At 43.2% G+C, this 22933-nt stretch overlaps 2 protein-coding genes and 1 pseudogene across 3 annotated transcripts; 2 read left to right on the plus strand and 1 right to left on the minus strand.

Annotated features, from left to right (window-relative positions):
* Positions 1 to 10024: 10024 nt before the first annotated feature.
* LOC125514090 (F-box protein PP2-A13) lies at positions 10025 to 13287 on the plus strand. Its single transcript, XM_048679344.2, has 3 exons — positions 10025 to 10850; positions 11062 to 11180; positions 12487 to 13287. The coding sequence occupies exons 1-3, from the start codon at positions 10503 to 10505 to the stop codon at positions 12914 to 12916; spliced, it is 897 nt and encodes a 298-aa protein (XP_048535301.1). The 5' UTR covers positions 10025 to 10502; the 3' UTR covers positions 12917 to 13287.
* Positions 13288 to 14496: 1209 nt separating this feature from the next.
* Positions 14497 to 20664, minus strand: LOC125514091 (transcription initiation factor IIE subunit beta). Of its 2 annotated transcripts, none has more exons than XM_048679346.2 (6): positions 20513 to 20664; positions 20136 to 20222; positions 17492 to 17752; positions 16261 to 16392; positions 15923 to 16039; positions 14497 to 15202 (listed from the first exon to the last, which is right to left on the minus strand). In XM_048679346.2, the coding sequence occupies exons 3-6, from the start codon at positions 17750 to 17752 to the stop codon at positions 14864 to 14866; spliced, it is 849 nt and encodes a 282-aa protein (XP_048535303.1). In that variant the 5' UTR covers positions 20136 to 20222; positions 20513 to 20664; the 3' UTR covers positions 14497 to 14863. The 2 variants fall into 2 exon arrangements, with proteins under 2 accessions (XP_048535303.1, XP_048535304.1); XM_048679347.2 differs by lacking the exon at positions 20513 to 20664 and adding an exon at positions 20318 to 20483.
* LOC147965717 (uncharacterized) lies at positions 20256 to 22504 on the plus strand (annotated as a pseudogene).
* Positions 22505 to 22933: the final 429 nt, after the last annotated feature.

The following is a 22933-nucleotide window of genomic DNA, read 5'->3' on the forward strand; positions in this document are numbered from 1 at the left end:
ATTATCCATGCAATAAAAAATACCTCGAAAATAAAAGTTCTCCAAATGCCCTGAAATTTAAATATGATTTTTTGGAATATTTGAGAATATTTGGCACTAAGAACACAGCAGGGGGAGCAAGCACCTGGCCACGAGGGTCCAGGGCGCACCCCCCTGCCTCGTGGGCCCATGGTGGCTCCCCTCCACTTATTCCAACCACCACACACTCCTGCTTCCTCCCAAAAAAATCACTAGCCAGCTCAAACCCGAGTCCAAGCTCATCTTGTTGTCATTTCCGATCTCCTTGCTCAAAGCTCCATTCACAAAACTGCTTTGGGGGATTGTTCTTTGGTATGTGACTCCTCCAATGGTCCAATTAGTTTTTGTTCTAGTGCTTTATTCATTGCAAATTTTTGCTGCTTAGGTGACCCTGTTCTTGAGCTTGCATGTCAAATTTATATGGTCAAAAGTAGTTTTAATGCATGATATTGCCTCTAGGCACTTGGAGGAGTAGTTTCTATTAATTTTGTTGAGTTTGGTTCACTTTTATTTTGAGTTGCTAAAATTTTTAGAAAATTTCAGAAAAAGATGAAGAGATTTTTGAGGGGATCATTGAGCCGAAGCTCGAAGGATAAACAAAGTGAAGAGAACAAGAAGCCCAAGTATAATCTCCCTCGCACCGCGGAGGTTCGGCCGTGTGAATGGCCTTGTGATGATTTCTTGAGAGCAGCCGGGATCTATGATGACTTCTATGAGTTGGCTGAGAATGCGGGCCTCACCGCCTTCCTCCATGACCAACGTGAATAGTATCTCTTACTCACCAATATCTTTGTGCAAAACTTTCATTTCCATGCTAGGAGCTCACCACCTACGGTGGAATTTTATTTATATGATGAGCATAAGGAGATGTCACTTCATGATTTTTGTCGGGTTTGTTTGATACCTTTTGAGGGCAGTGTAGAGGAACCACATTGTGACGATGTGGAAGGGTTTATTGATACAATTGTTGTAGGGGAAATGAGGAAAGTTTCTGATGCAAGAATTACTAGCATACATTTTCCTACTTTATGTTACTTCAAAATATTTGCTAGTAGATGCTTAATTGGTCGCGGAAACTGTGGCAACCTTAGTGCCCTTGATATTGTTATTTTGTGCCATGCCTTGTTCCGTGGTGACACAATTAGTATGGGCGCTATCGTTGCAAAGCGGTTAAATCTTAACCGTACTAAGGGCCCCGTCCTTGGAGGCACCTTCGCCTCGCACCTCACTGCACACTTTAACATACCTATTAGGCATTATGAGAAGGAAGAGAAGTTGCTGCCTCCTGTTTTTCTATACTATAAGAGTATGGTAACACATGATTTTATCGTTAAGAATAAGGAAAAGATGCTTAAGTACAAGCTGATATTTGATAAAAAAAATCACCCTGAGACTATTACTTTGCCTGCTCCTTCCTTGTTTGACTTATCTGCAGGCAAGTACCTTGCTCCGCCGGAGGCCATTCACGCCTACTGAAACCCCACACCAGCTACAGAGCCAGAGCCGGAACCACAATTAGATCCTCACCGGCAGTCTGTTTATCAGTGGAATCCGGAAGAGATCGCCAACCAGTGGCACCAGGGGGATTCTTCTCAGTACGACCCCAACTATTACTTTGGAAATCTGCCAGGCCAGCCATGGCCATAGACCAACTTAGGCCAAAAGCCTAAGCTTGGGGGAGTACGTATTTCTCACCGATATTACATTTATGTTCACACACTCATGCTAGTTGTCGGTGCTCATACTTTTTCACTGTATCATCCATGCTAGTTTATTTTCCCTTTTTATGCTTTCTTCTTGTGTGTTTGATAAACCTTAAGAAAAAACAAAAAAATAGTTGTAGCTTTTTAGCTAGTTTACTTTCCATGCCTGTAGTAGTAGTAATTAAAAAGAAAACCCAAAAAGATTTCGCGTTCTTCTTTTGCTTGTTGGGAGCTTTCCCGTGTAAATAGTTTTATTTCTTTTCTTTTTCTTTGGGGGTTGAGAGGAGAATACCATGATTAAAATGTTGAGTGGCTCTCATATGCATTATTGTTGATCTAACAAAGAGCCCATATTACCTTGTCTTCTCTCTTGAATTGAATGCTTGCAGATTCCAGCTTAGTCCAATGCATGTGCACTATTATTATTATCCACACTATTCGGTCGTGCAAGTCAAAGGCAATAATGATGATTATATGATGAACTGATTGAGATGAGAAAAGCCGGTATGAACTCGACCTATCTTGTTTTTGTAAATATGATTAGTTCATCGTTCCTGATCCAGCCTATTATGAATAAACATGTTTGCAATGACAATTAGAGATTGTAGTTGCTTATGCCATGCTTAATTAGCTAGGATCTTATAATGGTTTACCTTGCATGCCAACATGCTATTAAAATGGTTGTGATGTGGTATGATAGGGTGGTATCCTCTTTTGAACGATTCGAGTGTCTTGACTTGGCACATGTTCACGCATGTAGTTGAAACAAAATCAACATAGCCTCTACGATATTTATGTTCATGGTGCATTATATCCTACTCATGCTTGCATTCGGTGTTGATTAATTTTAATGCATGTTCATGATTGTTGTCGCTCTCTAGCTGGTCACTTCTCAGTCTTTTGCTAGCCTTCACTTGTACTAAGCGGGAATACTGCTTGTGCATCCAACTCCATAAACCCCAAAGTTATTCCATATGAGTCCACCATATCTACCTATATACGGTATCTACCTGTCGTTCCAAGTAAATTTTTATGTGCCAAACTCTAAACCTTCAAATAAACATTTTGTTTTGTATGCTCGAATAGCTCATGTATCAACTAGTGTTGTCTGTATCTTCCATGCTAGGCGGGTTATTCTCAAGAGGAGTGGACTCCGCTCCTCACTCACGAGAACATGGCTGGTCACCGGGATGCCCAGTCCCATGCTTTATGCAAATCAAATCAAAATAACTGCAAACAAAACTCCCCCAAGATTGTTGTTAGTTGGAGGCACTCGTTGTTTTGAGCAAGCCATGGATTGATGCTTGTTGGTGGAGGGGGAGTATAAACTTTACCATTCTGTTTGGGAACCACCTATAATGTGTGTAGCATGGAATATATCGAGATCTCTCGGTTGTTATGTTGATGATGAAAGTATACGGCTCAAAATATTATTCATATCTATTTCAAAACCGAGCTCTGACACCTCTACAAATCCCTGCTTCCCTCTGCGAAGGGCCTATCTATTTACTTTTATGTTGAGTCATCATCCTCTTATTAAAAAGCACCAGTTGGAGAGCACCGTTATCATTTGCATCCATTACTGTTAGCTTACATTGAGTATGACTTGACTGGATCTCTTTTACCATGAATTACAATTTCTAGTCAATCCTTGATCTTTAAAGGTGCTCTACATTTATGTTTTGTGGTCTCGGAAAGGGCTAGCGAGATACCATCTTGTCATATCATATTATGATTGTTTTGAAAAAGTGTTGTCATTCTAGATTTATTATTATTGCTCGCTAGTTGATTATGTCATTGATATGAGTAAACATGAGACCTAAGTGTTATTGTGAATATGGTTAGTTCATAATCTTTGCTGAAAACTTGAATGTTGTCTTTACATATGTACAACAACAAGAGCAAACAGAGTTTGTAAAAGTTTTTCTTTATCACTTTCAGTTTATCAACTGAATTGCTTGAGGACAAGCAAAGGTTTAAGCTTGGGGGAGTTGATACGTCTCCATCGTATCTACTTTTCTAAACACTTTTGCCCTTGTTTTGGACTCTAACTTGCATGATTTGAATGGAACTAACCCGGATTGACCCTGTTTTCAGCAGAATTGCAATGGTGTTATTTTTGTGCAGAAATAAAAGTTCTCGGAATGACTTGAAAATCAACGGAGAATTATTTTGGAATATACAAAAATACTGGAAGAATAATCCACGTCACGGGGGCCTCCACCTGTCCACGAGGGTGGGGGCGCGCCCAGGGGGCAGGCGCGCCCCCCTGCCTCGTGGTCCCCCTGACGCTCCACCGACCTCAACCTTGACTCCATATATTCACTTTCGGGGAGAAAAAATCAGAGAGAAGGATTCATCCCGTTTTACGATACGGAGCCGCCGTCAAGCCCTAAACTCTCTCGGGAGGGCTGATCTGGAGTCCGTTCGAGGCTCCGGAGAGGGGAATCCGTCGCCGTCGTCATCATCAACCATCCTCCATCACCAATTTCATGATGCTCACCGCCGTGCGTGAGTAATTCCATCATAGGCTTGCTGGACGGTGATGGGTTGGATGAGATTTATCATGTAATCGAGTTAGTTTTGTTAGGGTTTGATCCCTAGTATCCACTATGTTTTGAGATTGATGTTGCTATGAAATTGCTATGCTTAATGCTTGTCACTAGGGCCCGAGTGCCATGATTTCAGATCTGAACCTATTATGTTTTCATCAATATATGAGAGTTCTTGATCCTATCTTGCAGGTCTATAGTCACCTATTATGTATTATGATCCGTTAACCCGAAGTGACAATAATCGGGATACTTACCGGTGATGACTGTAGTTTGAGGAGTTCATGTATTCACTATGTGTTAATGCTTTGGTCCGGTACTCTATTAAAAGGGGGCCTTAATATCCCTTAGTTTCCAATAGGACCCCGCTGCCACGGGAGGGTAGGACAAATGATGTCATGCAAGTTCTTTCCGTAAGCACGTATGACTATATTCGGAATACATGCCTACATTACATTGATGAACTGGAGCTAGTTCCGTGTCACCCTAGGTTATGACTGTTACATGATCGATCGCATCCGACATAATTCTCTATCACCGATCCATTACCTACAAGCTTTTCCATATATTGTTCTTCGCTTTTTTACTTTTCCGTTGCTACTGTTATAATCACTACAAAACCCAAAAATATTACTTTTGCTATCGTTACCTTTTGCCACCGTTACCACTACTATCATATTACTTTGCTACTAAACACTTTGATGCAGATATTAAGTTTCCAGGTATGGTTGAATTAACAACTCAGCTGCTAATACTGGAGAATATTCTTTGTCTCCCCTTGTGTCGAATCAATAAATTTGGGTTGAATACTCTACGCTCGAAAACTATTGCGATCCACTATACTTGTGGGTTATCAGGCACCCGTTGTTTCGGACAAGCCATGGATTGATGTTTGTTCGTGATAGGGGGAGTATAAACTTTACCATTCTGCTTGAGAACCGCCTATAATGTGTGTAGCATGGAAGATATCGAGATCTCTCGATTGTTATGTTGACAATGAAAGTATACCACTCAAAATATTATTCATCTCTATTTCAAAATCGAGCTCTGGCACCTCTACAAATCCCTGCTTCCCTCTGAGAAGGACCTATCTATTTACTTTTATGTTGAGTCATCATCCTCTTATTAAAAAGCACCAGTTGGAGAGCACTGCTGTCATTTGCATGTATTACTATTAGTTTACATTGAGTATGACTGTGACTGGATCTCTTTTACCATGAATTACAATGTTTAGTCAGTCCTTGATCTTCAGAGGTGCTCTGCATTTATGTTTTGCGGTCTCAGAAAGGGCTAGCGAGATACCATCTTGTTATATCATATTATGATTGTTTTCAGAAAGTGTTTTCATCCGAGATTTACTATTATTGCTCGCTAGTTGATTATGCCATTGATATGAGTAAACATGAGACCTAAATGTTATTGTGAATATGGTTAGTTCATAATCTTTGCTAAAAACTTGAATGCTGGCTTTACATATTTACAAAAACAAGATCAAACAAAGTTTGTAGAAGTATTTCTTTATCACTTTTAGTTTGTCGACTGAATTGCTTGAGGACAAGCAAAGGTTTAAGCTTGGGGGAGTTGATACGTCTCCATCGTATCTAATTTTCCAAACACTTTTGACCTTGTTTTAGACTCTAACTTGCATGATTTGAATGGAACTAACCCGGACTGACGTTGTTTTCAGCAGAATTGCCATGGTGTTATTTTTGTGCAGAAATAAAAGTTCTCGGAATGACCTGAAACTTCACGGAGAATATTTTTGGAATTTATAGAAAATACTGGCGAAAGAATCAACGTCAGGGGGCCCACACCCTGTCCATGAGGGTGGGGGCGCGTCCACCCCCAGAATTGCCATGATGATATATATGGAGCCTCCTAGCCTCCTCTCTTGATGGGCTTCATCCAAGGGCTCTCAATGAGCCAAATCCTCTCCCAATCTCTTCTTTACGAGACAAGGATCTCGTGGGATCGAACGGGGACGAAATCAGTGAAGAATCCCGTTTAGAAGGGAAACTTTCAGAGCTGTGTGCATAGCAAACGACCGCCTGTGGTCGTTCGAAAGGCCTTCTTTTGATCTGTTCTCCTCCGATAAAACACCATCAAATCTTCATACGAACTCAAAATTTGACATTCTTGGGCTCATTGGATTCGTACGAACGAGGCAGATCCACTTCTGGCCTTAGTCTTGATTTGGAGCACTTTGGAAAAAATGACTTCTTTCCGACCTTTGAAATGGCTAAGTCTGACCCCTTGCTGACTCCATATCGATCCCATCCTTGGTCATTTCATCGTTCTTGGTCCTAGGTTGCTCCAAAACACTTGTAGACATAAGAATACAAAGAAAACTAATAACAACTAAATAAAATACTAAATGTGCAATACTCATAATGAAAAGTGTAAATACTGGTAATCATCCATAATGGACAACTATTCAGTTCAATGGGACATAATATATTAAGAGAGCATGCAACAAATGAGCTCTAAAATGCGTAAACTATAGAGCCATCAGTGTTCTTGTCGTGTTTGTCTCTTGATTTTCTCTTTCCCCACCTCCAAGTGGGAAAAATCATGAACTAGGGTTCCACCCTACATCACCAATGCTCGCTATCTATGTGTCCACGTGCAGGATGACATGTGGACGTGTACCCATCATCGAGTGTTGATAAGTGCATAGCTATGGTGCGTGTGTGTGGACGCGCGTGCGTGTGTGTGTAGGCTGCCATGTTGACGTGCAGGGTCGTCAGCTAGTGCAAACTAGGCACGTGTTTGTAGGTGATACATCCCCAATGTATCTATAATTTTGATTGTTTCATGCTATTAATTATATTACCAATCTTAGATACTTTTTATGCAATTTTATATCATTTTTGAGGACTAACCTATTAACTCAGTGCACAGTGCCAGTTGTTGTTTTTAAAATTGTTTTTGGCTTTTCAGAAAATCAGTACCAAATGAAGTCCAAACACGATGAAACTTTACGATGATTTTTTCTGAACCAGAAGGAACCCTAGAACGTTCGGGAGGAGGCCAGAAGATCTACGTGAGAGCCATGAGCTCACACAGCGTGCCCCGGGGGGGCGCCGCCTGAGCTCGTATGTCCCACGTAGTCCGTTGACCTAATTCCAACGCTATAAATTCCCATAAATCCCCAAACCAACAGGGAACCACCTGAAACAATTTTTTCGCCGCCATAGTCTTCTGTTCTTCCATAATCCCATCTGGAGGCCTTTTTCGGTACTCTGCCGGAGGGGGAATTAATCACGGAGGGCTTCTACATCATCCTTGTTGTAAATCCAATGATGTCTGAGTAGTTTACAACAGACCTACGGGTCCATAGATAGTAGCTAGATGGCTTCTTCTTTCTCTCCGATCTTCAATACAATATTCTCTTCGGAGATCTATGATGTAATCTTCTCTTGCGGTGTGTTTGTTGGAATCTGATGAATTGTGGGTTTATGATCAGATTATTCATTGAAAGTAATTGAGTCTTTGCTGAACTTTATTATGCATGATTGTTATAGTTTTGTATTTCTCTCCTATCTATCCATTTGGTTTGGCCAATTAGATTGATTTATCTTCAGTGGGAGAGGTGCTTCGTAGTGGGTTCAATCTTGTGGTGTCCTCACCTCGTGACAGAATGGGTAGCGAGGCACGTATGTGTATTGTTGCCATTAATGGTAAAACGACGGGATTCAATAATATTGCTTGGTTTTATTTTGTCTACATTATGTCATCATACTTCATGCATTACTCTATTTGTTATGAACTTAATACGTAGAGATGCAAGCATAGAAGCGCTCTCGAAGTGGAGTAATAGTAGTAGATGCAGAATCGTATTGGTCTACTTATCACGGACGTAATGCCTATATACATGATCATTTCTATGAATAACATCATAACTATGTGCTTTTCTATCAATTATCCACTTGTACTTTGTCTACCTACCGTATGCTATCTTTTTGAGAGAGAAGCCTCTAGTGAAAACCATGACCCCTGTATCTACTTTTATCATATTATAAAAAACAAAAATACCTTGCTGCAGTTTATTTACTTTTTAATTTACCATTATCAGATTTAATCCTTGCAAGTAACGAGTTCAAGGGATTGACAACCCTCTTGTCCGCATCGGGTGTAAGTATTTGCTCTTGTGTGTGTACATAATGTTGACTAGGCATTTGCGTGGTTCTCATATTGATTCGATAACCTTGGTTCTCATCGAGGGAAATACTAGCCGCTACTATATTTTTTCGCCCTTCCTCTTCGGGAAAAATCCCAACACAGCTGACAAGTAGCAGTAGGTATCAAATACTCCATCCGGATGGTAATATAGGTCGGACACAGAAATTTAGGCTATCAGTCTAACTAGCAATATGTATATATCTTTCCTACTTATAAAGATTGGAGTTGGTAGTGAATTAAGATGTAGGTCCAATATTTTTTTTTAAAAAATAAACAAATACACGCATCCTCACATGTGAAACTAGCGATCTTTCAAGAGACGTATAAACAGATGTAATAAACAAATATACTATTTTTTTAACACAAAAGTGCGACTTCAACTCAAAATTGATCTTTGTTTTAGTTTTTCTTCCCACCTATTATGGTCATTTAAAATTCTCTGACATTGCATGCCTCTCACCGTATTTTTTATATTTTTTTAAATCATAAATCATGCAACGGCCACAAAGACACAGATGTTATTAGACCACCTCCTATGTCAATGGCTTCATGGCAACACACCGGGATCTTGCTAGTGCCACAAAAATTATAGGTTTGAATAATTTATTTGACAATGAATCTAGAAATATAATAATTTTTATGGTACTATTAAATCTGCCCATGCAATATATTAACTGCATGTAGATAGATAGGATATTGTTTGTGTATTAATTATGTAATTTGCGCTAGAATTGATATTTTGTATGATATTAACTACATGGTAAATGTGTTTTGCGTTCACCATCGAAGCAATGCGAGCCATTAAATTGACCAGGTTTGATGGCTGAGATTGATTGAATCTGCTGCCCTTTTAAATCTTTTTATATTGGTATAAATACAACACATGTTTTGATAGTCAAATAGAGAAACTAAAAACTCGTGCCCGAGTTATACTCCCATCCGGAGAGAGTGATCGTTTTCTTAAGTGAGTAACATAAGGTCGACAATCCATAAAATATAATAAACTATTCTTCCTTCACACGTCCAACAACCCAAATAATATTAAATACAGTATAACATACTCCCTTCGTTCTAAAATATAAGAGCGTTCTGTATACTAGTGTAGTGTCAAAAACGTTTTTATATTATGAAACAGAGGGAGTAGTTCTTTGTTTCAGCTGCAATTGCACTAATAATTATTTTCACACTATACGAAAACATAATTTCATTTGCAAGATAAACACAATTACATAAAAACCATTTTTGTATGTTTACAATGATGAATATCTAAAAAAATAAGTTTTTCTAATAAAATCGGATTTTATCAGTTTAATACCAGCATCTCTCGTTTAAGCGACCGCATGGGACATGTTCTTAGCAAACTCAAAATTCACATACAGTACTAAATTCGATCCCAATCCAATCGAATCAAATCCGGGCAAACTACTTGCACGTAAATGTGCCACTATCCTACATTATCCACTGTCGTCCCGTCCTATGCCATTGTGCTAATCTTCCGGGGCCGAAGATAATAACTACTCTACACAATTGGACCCAAACGGCAATGTTTGTTATACGGTCAGTGGGTAAGCGACCTACCGTATGGCCGTGTATCAATACCCGGACAGGGGGGGCGGTGGACCGATTCTTCTCTTCTTTAAAAGGCCTCCGAAAAATCTCCCCGTTTCCTCCCAGCGCTCCTCCCCTTCCATTCGAGGAAATCTTTTGTCGCGGGGTTCGATTCGCCTCTCGATTCAAGCCCAGGTTTTCCCATCAATTTGGGTTCCATTCTCGCGAAAGTTGGGAATTCGGAAGCATTTTCCGGTCGATTTGAGGCCGGCGGGGGTCGGAAGGTGCGACCCTTTGATCGAATAGCCCGCGCAAAGGCTTGTATTCGGCTGTAATTTAGCTCCGCATGTGTGATTCTTGATTTCTGCTCGCCCGGGTAGAAGGCCAATTGGCGGTTTCTTGGCTCCAATCCTACCTTCGCAGTTCGCTCGGCAAATCTGAGGCGCCGGGTGCTCCGTCTGCAAGGAGGGCTGCCATAATCCGCGCAATTTGGTCTTAGATGGGGACGGGATCGAGCATCCTTGGCGCGGATGCCGATTGGGGTGAGACGTCTCTCGGCGACATGCCGGAGAGCTGCGTGGCGGCGGTGCTGCTCAACCTTGACCCGCCGGAGATCTGCCAGGTAGCCTGCCTCAACCGCGCCTTCCGGGGCGCCGCATCCGCGGACTGCGTCTGGGCCGGCAAGCTGCCCGCTAACTACCGGTACCTTGCGGCCCTCGCAGCTGCCGCTGATGATGAGGGCGATGGTGACGGAGACGGCAATGTCAAGCCCTGCTCCCCTATATCGACTAAGAAGGGGATTTACGCGCGCCTGTGCCGACCTACTCCATTTGATGGCGGTACAAAGGTAGCTCATTTAACTATAATCTTTTATGGCAGCTGATCGTATGCGTAGATGATTAATTGAGCAGATATAGTGTTTAATACTGGAAACTGGAGAGGATTTCTATTTCCTTTTTTGTTCATGTTTGATTGATTTGGCTGTAGTTCTGTTCATGGACCCTTCTTGCTTGGAATGAATTCTTCTGCTTAAAAGGCAACCATGCTGTGATTTGCAGGAATTCTGGATCGAGAAGAACAAGGGAGGCCTTTGTATGTCCATCTCCTCAAAAGCGATGGCCATCACAGGTATAGATGACCGAAGATATTGGAGCCACCTTGTCACAGAGGAATCAAGGTATGTTCTTCCTCTTGCTGACCTTTTTCTCTGTATACATTTTATCTCTGAGATGTGATTTCCAATAGTTACCATTGAAGAAACCATCTCAGCAGTTGGTTTTCTGATTCAGGTTTAAAGCTGTATGCACTGGAGTATCGCTGACATGTTCTTTCCTAACTCCTAAAGAATAAACTCTATTTTGCATACTGTTTTTACTTCATTGTTGTTTTTCTTTTCTTTCTTAACTCTATTTTAACTAATGTATACCCTTTAATATGATTATAGAATGTTGTAGTTCTCTGTAGCTGGTTAGGCTATTGCATAATTTCATGGTATACTTAGTTGATGAGAGCCATTTTTTCAAATTAGACAAATCATTTTATAGCCAGCAGTTAACCTCACATTGCCTAAATGTTGCTGTTTTTGCAAGCTACTTGATTCCATTCATTGGGATGTTAACCTTGTATTAGCATAAACTAGATGTTAGTCAAGTGAAATATGCAACACTATTAATTCAGGAGATAGTGATCAGTGAGAATGAAAACATTTCCTTTGACACGGATCTACTATGATGTAAGAAAGGTTAAAATGAATGTTCATATTTGCTCTGTAGGGCTGGAAATTCCCGTATTAATCAGCTAAGAAGAGAACAACATACTATAAAAAGAAATTCCCACATTAACCGACTACAAACAAAGATAGATCAATAGAAGAGGTTCTCTGAAAGGAAAAGAAATATTGGAAAATATATGGTGGCCTGGTGGGAATAGAATTATTTTATGAAAGAACCTTCGTGCCTTGAGCGTATGGAATATGGAGAGTGAATAATCTAAGTGAGACATGGTCACACATTAGAGGGGGAAATTTTGGATGCATTTATAAGGTATTTGAAGACATAGTTTACTTTTGCATTTTAAAATTTGAATACATGTATATTGCCTTAAAAGAGTATTTATCCCTTTGTCTCAAAGTTGTTTAATTTTGATGTACATTGTAGCAATTTGTGTTACTTTGTACTGGCATTACTTTTTTCATAAGTGAGCTATTTGTCAAGTATGTTTCTAAGTTCTAACTGGAAGTGCTTATCTTGGAGTGTACCTAGTATTCCATTATAAAGCGTTGTATGTACTGTTGTTTTCTTGCATATAGTCAGCCATATACTGGGTTTAGGGTTATCAGCTTCAGAGATTGTGACTTATGAAACGCTTGATTAAAAGTTCTGCTGTTAGGTTATTAGTTCATCTTTCATGATATATTTTTGGTACAAACTGTACCTTTCCTACATATTATACTTTTGCTGAGTTTCTTCCGTGTGCTATTTCAGATTCCATAGTGTTGCCTATCTTCAGCAAATTTGGTGGCTTGAAGTGGGTGGGGAGCTTGATTTCTGCTTCCCTGCAGGTTCATACAGCCTGTTTTTCCGTCTTCACCTGGGTCGAGCGCACAGACGCATGGGTCGCCGGGTTTGTGGAACTGAGCTCATTCATGGGTGGGATGCCAGACCCACGCGGTTCCAGCTCTCAACATCGGACGAACAGCAGGCTACATCGGAGTATTATCTAGATGGACCGGGAAGCTGGATTCTCTACCATGTCGGTGATTTTGTCATCTCGAACTCGGATGAGCTGACCAGCCTGAAGTATTCAATGATGCAGATTGACTGCACCCATACTAAAGGTGGTTTATGCGTTGATTCGGTTGCCATATACCCGAAAGGGTATCGGCGCGAGAACATGAACATGGTCTACATGTGATGAGATTTTGCAGAGTGGTTGCGGTGCTGCAGCGACGCGAGGCAATTCAGAGGGAGATGGCTAGTATTTTTCCTGTCCATTCTTATCTGAAGGTCCTTGTATATATCATTTTCTTTCTTCTTCCTTTCTGATGAGAGTTTTGCATTTTGTTCTGTATTCTTTGTAGTGTTAGTTACACAGCTAGGGAGGTAGGGGAGATCTAGAAGCAGGTTAACTTGACATGCTATTTGCGGAGTGCACAGTACTAGTCGTGTAATAAGCGGTCAATACCATCTTCATGTGTAATTTTCATCAGCATACTGATGTTTGGCGAGCTGGGTGTTCCTCTCTGCGTCGCCCTATGATTATAACTAATTTCTTCTTCTTGACCATTTGGGTGTTCCAGCCCTTCGTTTGTTTTCATGTGTCAGCTTGAATGTATGGGAATGATACTCTCGGGGTGATGTTGATGTGCTCGGAGAGCCGGTGCCTAACCTCGGGAACGGGGACATGTTTGCCATCAAACTTGTTGAATACATATCTAAATTGGATGCTATCAAACTTGTTGAATATATATCTAAATTGGATGCTGAAAAAGATGGTTGGATGCCTCTTGAAGCAAAAGGCATCGGGGACAAATGCAAGGATGGTGCTTCCATGATACAATTGTCTAGACTGCAAACGTTGGCTCCCATGTGTCTATTGTCTTTGTTATTATATCCGTCTCAAGTTGTTGTGGGTCGATGGGTTTCATTGATATGACCAAGTGTCTGAGGGTGCATTGAGTCTGTTGGGTGTGTTTGTTGGGGTCCTGTGGCTCCATAGTCAGGAGTAGTATGCATGAGTGAGCAAGTTCGTGATGATTTTAACCTGGTTTTTCGTCAATTAACCGGCAACTTTATCCTTCCTAACTAATGGATGTCTTTCACATCTCTACTTTAAAATAAAAATGTCAAAGGAAAACAGAGAATATTCAGTTTTTACACTACACAGCGCCTCATATCTCCAAAGCACTCTGCTGATCTCGACCACTCATGCCCTGAGCATGCAGCTGGACCTCTTCCGAACGGCCCCTTGCTGTTCGGTAGCTCTGATCAGCCCAAACAAAGCAGGCAGCTTCTTAGAGCACCTTCAATAGGTGCCAACTTTAAGGCACCAAAATTGATTTGAAGCAAAATTTTCAGCATCAAAATGTTCATCTTCAACCGTTGCTCTAAAATTGATGCCCTAAAATACATCATGGTCGTCTTCTTGTGGGTGCTCTATTTTAGGGCACCTGTTGAAGCAACAGTGTGATGTAAAGCAATTGTTTTCTTATGGTCTTGCGATGCCTCTTTGCCTTAAAAATTTGCAGCACTGTATGTTGTATTTTGCAGTTGCTCTATCCTTGAAGTAATTTTTTGGCATCTGGTGCACTTGAAGCAACGTTTTTGCCCCCTTGTGATGTAAAAATCGGCTGTGCCCTATTTTAGACAATCTGCCCAAGATGCTCTTAGAAAACCAGAGCTGAGTTAACTGATCATTCGCCTCAACAGTTTCCGCTTCTCATGATAGCACAGACTGGAAGCCTTCCACTTTGTCACCTGGGCAGCAAATGCCTGTAACTTCATACTAGTACTACTTTATTTTTTAGTAAACACAGAACAAACATATACTACACATACATACACTCATTCCGGTTAACAAACACATGCACGCCCTACCACTAGCAGCCAAACATTCCACCGGAACGAAACAACCCGTTCCATGGGGCATGCTACACCATGACAATTTTGAGAGGATTATGATCATCAAGAACAATCTCAAACTCTTCAAGTCAGATTATGCTACATACAACAGGGCTCTCGGATCAAGATCTTGGAGCTCACATAACCACAAACTAGGGTTGCAGGCACACATAAAATTGTGATGACATTAACTAGAGGTAGGATGAAACGAAATACATCGGAGTTGCTGATAACGGCACAATCAAGATTTAAGATGTTGGAACAGCTCAGGCAGATGGGCATTCGTGAGCTTGGTCCGTTTAGTTATCTCGCGTTGCTTCTTCTTAGGCTTAGCCTTGGGTTTCACGCCATGGATCTGGGCTGCTGCTCGTCGTTTGGTGGTGTCGGTCATCGGCTTCATGCCGTTCTTCTGGAGCTCCTTTTCGATATCAACCATATCACGCGGTAACTCAATCCCACGGAAGAGCTCCTTCAGGTCATCATCAACCTTGATCTTCACTTTTGGATCGTTAGGGTAAACAATGTCCTCCTGTGAATCCATGTTTGACAACAGCCAAACTTCACCTGCTGCCTTCAGAGCCTAGAAGCCAACAATATGGGTTATAAAGATATACGCAATGTATAACATATGTGTGGTAGTGTACACAAATCATGGCACTCAAGATTACCCATCATAAAAAAACATATGTACAGAAACACATGCACTCTAAAATTAAAATTTACCTTTAATACTTCAATAGGCACCACATATTTAACAAAATTTAAGGGCGATTAAACTCGTATGAAACCAAGTTGAACAGGCAATAGATATGCTACCAGACCAAAAGAAACCCATATGAAACAACTGTTATTTACGGAGCCCTCTTGTTGTTCAGAGCTAGCAGGACTGATTTGTGCCCTCTTACAGAATTACTTGGAAACTTCCTACATAAACGAATATTCTCATGATGTCAACACAACTCATGGTACCTCAAAACTGTCCAGGAGTACTGACAGCATTTCAACAAGGTATGCCATTGGTAATTTTACCAGGTCTAGATGCTAAGAAACATGAGTGACCACTAAACCTCCCATCGTGGTACTCTGAAGTCCAGAGTTAAAATGAGAAATATAAAGTACCATTGGGTGAAACAACAAATATCCAAGTAGATTGGGGATAAACCAAGCTTTAGGCACATGGCTGCAAGATTGATTGAAACATTACAAAGTCTGGGTACCATAAACAGTTAACTAGCAACTGGTTAACCAAGAAACCACAAAGTATATCACCTTCAGGAGAATTAGGGTCACATATTCTCACCTGCAAATCTTCCAACACACTTGGGTATGCATCCTTCACTTCCACAACAGCAAGACCCTCCTGGTGACACCTTATCAAATCAAGTAGTTGATCTTTCCCCTCCAGATCATGCTTGGACTGCACAAGTTCCAACAACCAAATAACAATGACACCTTTGAACTAATTCAACTTCAAACAGAAAGATAAGTCTATGGACATAACACATTTCTGATGTTTTGTTCAGTAATACAATTAAAAGTATCTTCATATCAATTACAAAAAAATATTATATATGAAGCAAGAAGCGCCTAGAAGATTCAAGCTACGTATTGAAAGCATAACTAGTAAGTAGCAATTACCTTGTACGAGAAACGCCTCCCATCATACTGTACTTTGAGGTTATTCCTCAGACTGTCAAAGACAGCCTTATTAGCATTGATATCAACGTAAGTTGCATCATTTATCTGCTCTGCCGTAAAAGCTTGTCTTGTCTGCAGTAAAATATCAATTCCAGGAGTGAGACACAGCACTGCAGTTTATAACGAAGGTTCACATAATGCTCTTGGTGAAGATATTTACAACTTCTAAGCACCAAAGAATATTAATGCGCAGAAAGCAAACCATGGTAGAAAATTGTTATAATACGACAGCTACATACAGAAGAGAGAGGGGCAGACGGGCTTAGCCCAGATCATCAAGCCAGCCTATAAGGGGAAATGTTAGGCTCCTACTCCATAGTTCATTCTGAAAGGAAAAAGGGAAAGGCCCCACTTCAAGAGGAAGGGCAAAGCGCCTAAACTAGGGTTCATTGTCAAAGATTTTACAGTTTCTTTGTTTTCAAATGCTCCAAACAGAGAAAACCTCCATGAAGAAGGGTTTGCTGAAGGACCCCCTGGGTAAAACAATCATGTTCTCCATCCCCAGATCACTATCCAAATGTAGATTGATCGGCACCCAACACTCCATGCTCAAGTGGCAATTCAAGAAGAGGTAATCTCTGGTATCAAGGTGGCCATCCTCGCAGAGCACATAGTTAACAACTGTTCCTGACCTGGAAATTCCATCTCTGCAACATGCCCTTATTATTGAGACTGTCATTAAGCAGAAACCAAACAAATGCCTTAATCTTGGAGGTGCATTTAGAGTTCAAGAACCGGTTTGAGAAAAATAAGGGCCTGAATATGATCGAAAGAGAACCTATAGGTTTTGGAGGCAGAGGAAGATGGCCCCCACTTATAAATCCAAATGTCAACTCCAGTGTTATTAGGGTTATGCTGGAGAATCATCTACCTGAATTCATTGAATTCATCAAAAGCTTGCAAGAGGATCCTGAGAGAAAAGACATCACTGACCGAGGCCAGAAAAGAAGGTGGAATAAATTATCAGCCTAAAATATTAATTAATTCCACATGGAGAATCATAACAATTACTGGCATATAAACTCAACTAGCAGAATACTTCTTTTAGAATGCATTACCATGATGATTTGCAGGATCAACGAAAGAATTTGCAACGCCTTAACAGGGGAAGAAATTTGCCAGTTTACATTAGTGTGGGGAACAAATAACGTTCTAGCTTAGCAAGAAGTACCTTGTAAAGCAGTTCAATGACAAGTTTGATCTGTGCCCCAACAGGAGATTTCCTAATCGAATTAATATGTTGCAGCCTTTCTGTATCGTTTGAAAATTTAATAGGTTGTGCAGGCCTTGCTGGAGCAGATGGAGCATTAATCGGTTGGGCCCTGTGCTTTGGTTTTGTGGTTGAAGCTTGGCTTGCAGCTATGCTGGCCAAAGATGACTGGCACCTCTCCTGTTGCTGCTTAAATCTGGAGAGGCTGTCCTTCAAATCCATCTACAAATGGCATGCTCATAAGCAATTAGTGTAAAAATCATAAATGCAGACACCTGAACAGGAAAAAAAAACTGTATGCTATGCTCAACTAGACATATGCTATCGAACACCTTAAATCTGGTATGGGGTGATACAATCTGAGTTGGTAAAAGCAAACTCTGGATGCTCTTACATAAATGCAACTAGAAATGTATCATTGCTGAGGTTTTGTGCAGCTATTTACACCAAATTATTATTATTTATTAACGCATTGCAGTTCCACGTCATTATCTGGTGACGCGCAACAGAAGCCACGCCAGTGGCGGACACTCTTGTTGACCGGAGGCATTGCACATTGAAGTACTGGCTTCACCTTTTGTAGCATTGACCCAGCCAGGTGCAGCGCAGGCCACCACGAGTCTGCGAAAGCTGAAGGAAGAGAAACCAGTCGCACCTTCCCTGTTCTTGCTGAGTGCAAGTGAATAAGCATCCCTGTTGTCTCATGTCCCCTTTCATCATCCATACTATGGATGACTTAATGCATTATCCATTGCTTCTCAGAGTTGAGATTCAACGGGGCATGAGAAATGTGCACGTGATGACTGGGTGATGCTGACCAAACTAGTTATATATATTTAGCTGTGTACCTTTTGTATTTTCCCCGTTCTATAAGGGGCTTTCTGCATATTGTACCACACATATACTGGCCTATGGCCACCTGGGAATACAAGTTGCATATTTCCTAACATGGTATTAGAGCCCTAGGGTTTTTTTTCTCTTCGGACGAGCAACTTGTGCTTGATCCCATCTTGTGCCGCTGCCTCCTCCTCTTGGACGACTGATGCTGCTCCCGCCGTTGCTGCCTGGCCACTGCCGTTCTCCACTGGCGCCGTCACCCCTCTAGGTCCCCCATCCGCCGGCTCTTGACTCTGCCCGCCCGCGCTGGCTCCCAATCCGCCGTCCTAGTCCGCTCCAGCTGCTTCCCCCGCCACGCATCACACACAAATCTTGCTAGGGTTGAGCCGCACGCCTCAACGCCTCTCTTTCACTCGCCACCCAGCCATGCACAATCACACCGGTGCTCCGTCGGTCGCGCTTCGTGTGCTCCAGCCAAACCCGCATCGCTGCTGCCACACACTAGTGCTGCGGGAGAAATAGAAGCGAAGGACAGAGGCTTTGGCACTCGCTTGTGAAGGGGTCACCAATGCGCCAGCCTCAGTGCTACTCCGTTAGCCGCCGTCCGCGTCAAGGGCCGCCGAACAACACACCCCGTGTCTCCCTTCAATCCCACATCGCTGCGCCTTGAGGGCAAGGTTGGTCGCTCCTCGGCGGCTGGGAGTGCTCACGGCGGGAGGAGCTAGGCGTCGACCTCCCGAGCCCCGTTGAAGCTCGCACATGATCAGGAGGAACCCCGCCTAAATCTAGAGGAGAGCGTTGACCTTGGCGACGACGCGAACACGTTGGTGGATGTGGACGAGGGCAGAAGAAGGCAGCAGCGAGGAGCAGGAGAAGGTGGCGATGGCGACGAAGGCTACTCTTTGCTCGGGAGGGGAGAGGATGAAGACCACAGCCTGAAATTTCCATCGGGACACAAATTTTGTGGACGGAGCGCACTCCAAAAATGTGCTTGCGGACTGCAAATATGGAGGCTGGAGAGGCAAGCATGGAGGGCGCTTCAAAAATTATGGCAATGAGTGTGGAATGACGAATCTACTAGAGGAACCTTTTGGCCAAAAACTCCAAACTGATGGTAAATATGGAGTTCAGACTGTTTCGACAATTTTGCTAGAGTTGCTCTAACAAGTAAAGAAAATAATTCAAATGTCAAGAGAGAGAGAGAGAGCCGTACCATTTGGTACAACTAATCTTTCCCCTGCTTCTCTTATTTTCAGCATCCATACAAGAAACCAACTCTAAAGACCGCTTGTAAGTGCCACACAGCAACCTCATTCTAAGACCATGTACAACTACCAACAAGAACATAGCAACCTTTTCTTCCACGGTAACATGTACAACGTCACAGAAGCCACACTTCTCACGCAATATGGTGCACAAGTCATGGAAGTTTTACTTAGTTAAACACAATGCATCATAGCAAGACACTTCGGAACCATCATACATCTCTTTGGGCAAATACTTCCTAAGATTATGCCTCATCGTCACTAAAGCTGCCTAAATTATCCCCTCCCCTCTGTGTACTGAGATATGCTAGCGCAAGAACACATAATTCAAAATACAATTTTGTCAACACAATTCTTCTCCTGCTACTTCTTTTATGTTCAGCATCCATGCAAGAAACCAACTCTAATTAATCTGACATGATTCTGCTACTATCTGCTTGTAAGATGTTGCGTACAACAAGACAGCGGTAAATTCTTTGTGGCAAGTTTGGATGAAGAATTACCTTCAAACTGCGAGAAGAACACCACTGCAATCAGCTGGAAGAGCAGGACAACCAGCAGTGCAAAATCGGATAGAACAACAGGACAACCTAAAAAAAAACAGCATCAGAGGATTAGGGCTCATGTCGAGCTGCTCCAATGGAGAAGGTTGTAAGAGGGAGGGGCGACGGGGGAAGGGGTGGACATGGGGCTCGGGAGGAGGATGGCCGGTGGCAGGCGGCGGCGGCGAGCAGCCCGCCACCGCCACGGAGGCCGAGATGCGGGGCAGCGGAGCGTCTACTCGGACTCGTGCTAGGCGGCAGCGGTGGGGGACTGCGGCGAGGGATGTTGGAAGACGTCCGGAGAGAGAGGAACCAAGGAGGAGACGGAGGGCACTGACCTGCTCGCCGCCGGGAGTCTCTCCGTCGCTTTTGGATAGAAGGACACGGGGTGGAGCGCCAGGCCGCCAGCCAATTGCAGAAAACCGAGACCGCGGGCACGCAGGGTCTTTTTTTTTTTTTGAGACAACCGCGGGTAAGTAGTTTTTCAGGAGTGGATCCCACAACGTGCAGCTGACCTGTGGGCAGCAGCGCAAGGCTAACCACCTCGTACGTAAAACACGGAGGGGCGATTTGAGGCGATCGATTCAAGCGCTAGGGTTAGGGTTTTGCGAACGGTGGTGGAGTGGATCACGGCAATACGGGAGGGGACAACGGCGTCTCTGAACGTGATTGCGCCGGGGTGCGGATCTCTCTCCGGTGAGGAAGACATGGAGGAGAGGAAGAAAGATGGTGGACCGGCGGCACGGAACGCGTCGGTGGCGGCGGGGCAGGGAGCGGCGGCGGCAACAGGGATGACCTCGGGGAGGACGGGAACAACGCCAAAGCAGCCGACACAAAAGAAGACACCGGACAACGAAATGAGGACGCCACTGGGCTCCCATAGCAGATACGCCTCTGTGTCCCCGGGGATTGATGGCGCGACTGGGGGGTTTGGCGCTGACAGAGAAAGAGGCTAAAGGCTTCGTCTTCAAGTAGCCTGGGCAAGAGCAGGTCAAAGCGGCGAAGTGGTCGGCGATTGGTAAAGCATTCACACCCAGGCCTGTGAATAAGAGTGGCCTAGAGAAATCCATGTCCAGGGCTTGGGGGTTACATAAGGAGGCGCGGTTCAAGATCATTGGGAGGAATCTGTTTGCAGTATGGTTTGGTAGCGAGGGAGATTGGAAACATGCCCTAAATAAATGGTCCATGGCAATTTGATTTCAATACTCTGGCTCTTAAGGACTATGATGGAGAAACGAGACCATCGGAGATGAAGTTTTACAGTATTGATGTTTGGGTTCGTGTGGAGGATCTGCCTTTGGACAAAAGATCGAAGGCGTTCGGGGAAGCACTTGGGAACTGGCTAGGAAAAATGGTTAGGGTTGATGTGGAAAAGGATGGGTTCGCGAAAGGCTCGAAGCTGAGATTCAGAGTTAAATTGCCAATTTTTGAGCCTCTAGTGAGAGGATTCCTGCTAAAGAAATCGGAGGATGATCTGGAAAAAACTTGGTATGACTTCAAGCATGAGAAAATCCCACACTTTTGCTTCGAGTGTGGACGACTCGTTAATGGTGAGAATGGCTGTGTTCCGGCGGTGGATCCTGATCAACAGTGGGGGGGGGAGTGGCTCCGAGCATCCCCAGGGCGTTCGTGGGGGCCGAAGGACGGGGTTCACCGTGGCCCTTCGGGCAGTGCAAACTGTTTTGGCAGTGTGAGGTCCAGTGAAGGGGAGGGACACCGAAGGAATTCTGGAACAGTCCGGGATCTTCCAACCAAGCGCAATCTGCATAATGAATTTACCACTCCAGCAGCCTCCCGCACTGGCGGGGAGGCAATGGGGAGTTATGATCATGATGCTAGACCCGATGAGCAACGACACGAGAAGGATTCAGTGAGGGAAAGGGACTTGCGGGAGGATCTTGAGCAGAAGAGAGAGAGAGAGAGAGAGAGAGAGAGTTCTTCGGTCCGAACTAAGACAGAGACAACAAGAAAGGCAGACTGAACTAAGGTTCAGGTACAAGCAGTACGGGCAGTGGGATCATGGTGATGCTGGTACATCGAATTCTTTCAGTGGAAGGGAACGGAAACAAGGATACTATGTGAGAAAGCCTAGACCAGAGCATAATGGGGAGGCAAGGCCTACTAGCAGCCCTAGACATGAAGGCCCAAGGGATAGGAAGAGGAGGCCGAGGCAGTATTGGGTAGTAAAGGGCGATCTAGACAGACAAGTAGGCAATGACACCTTTGTTAGAGACACAAGGCAGAAAATGTCCTTGGTGTTTGAGCGCATTAGGGAGAACAATGATTCAGCGGCGGACCCTGCTAGGAGGCAGGACCGCCGGGAGCAATGAATATATTAGCCTGGAACTGTCGGGGATTGGGGTTGGACCCGACAGTAGGCGAACTTCGGGACCTGGTTAGGTCACACAACCCAGCGGTGGTTTTTTTATCCGAAACAAAAAATCTTCAAGCTCAATGGAGAGACTGAAATGGAGCCTAGGCTTCAAGCATGGTGTAGCTGTGAACTGTAATAGGAAGAGTGGGGGTCTTGCTTTGTGGTGGAGAGATCATGTGGAGGTGACAGTGAGGCCTTGGTGCTAGTATTATATTGATGCTCAGATGGTGGTGGACAATGTTACATTTAGATTCACTGGAATCTATGGGGAGCCGAGTGTAGATAAGAGAAAGAAAACGTGGGAAGTGTTTCGTTATCTCCGATCACAAGATAATCTCCCATGGCTTTGTGCGGGGGATTTTAACGAAGCCCTCTTTCAAAAAGA

This window comes from Triticum urartu, chromosome 6A (genome assembly GCF_056163025.1).
Source record: "Triticum urartu cultivar PI428250 chromosome 6A, HENAU_Tu73, whole genome shotgun sequence".
NCBI classification, from domain to species: domain Eukaryota; kingdom Viridiplantae; phylum Streptophyta; class Magnoliopsida; order Poales; family Poaceae; genus Triticum; species Triticum urartu.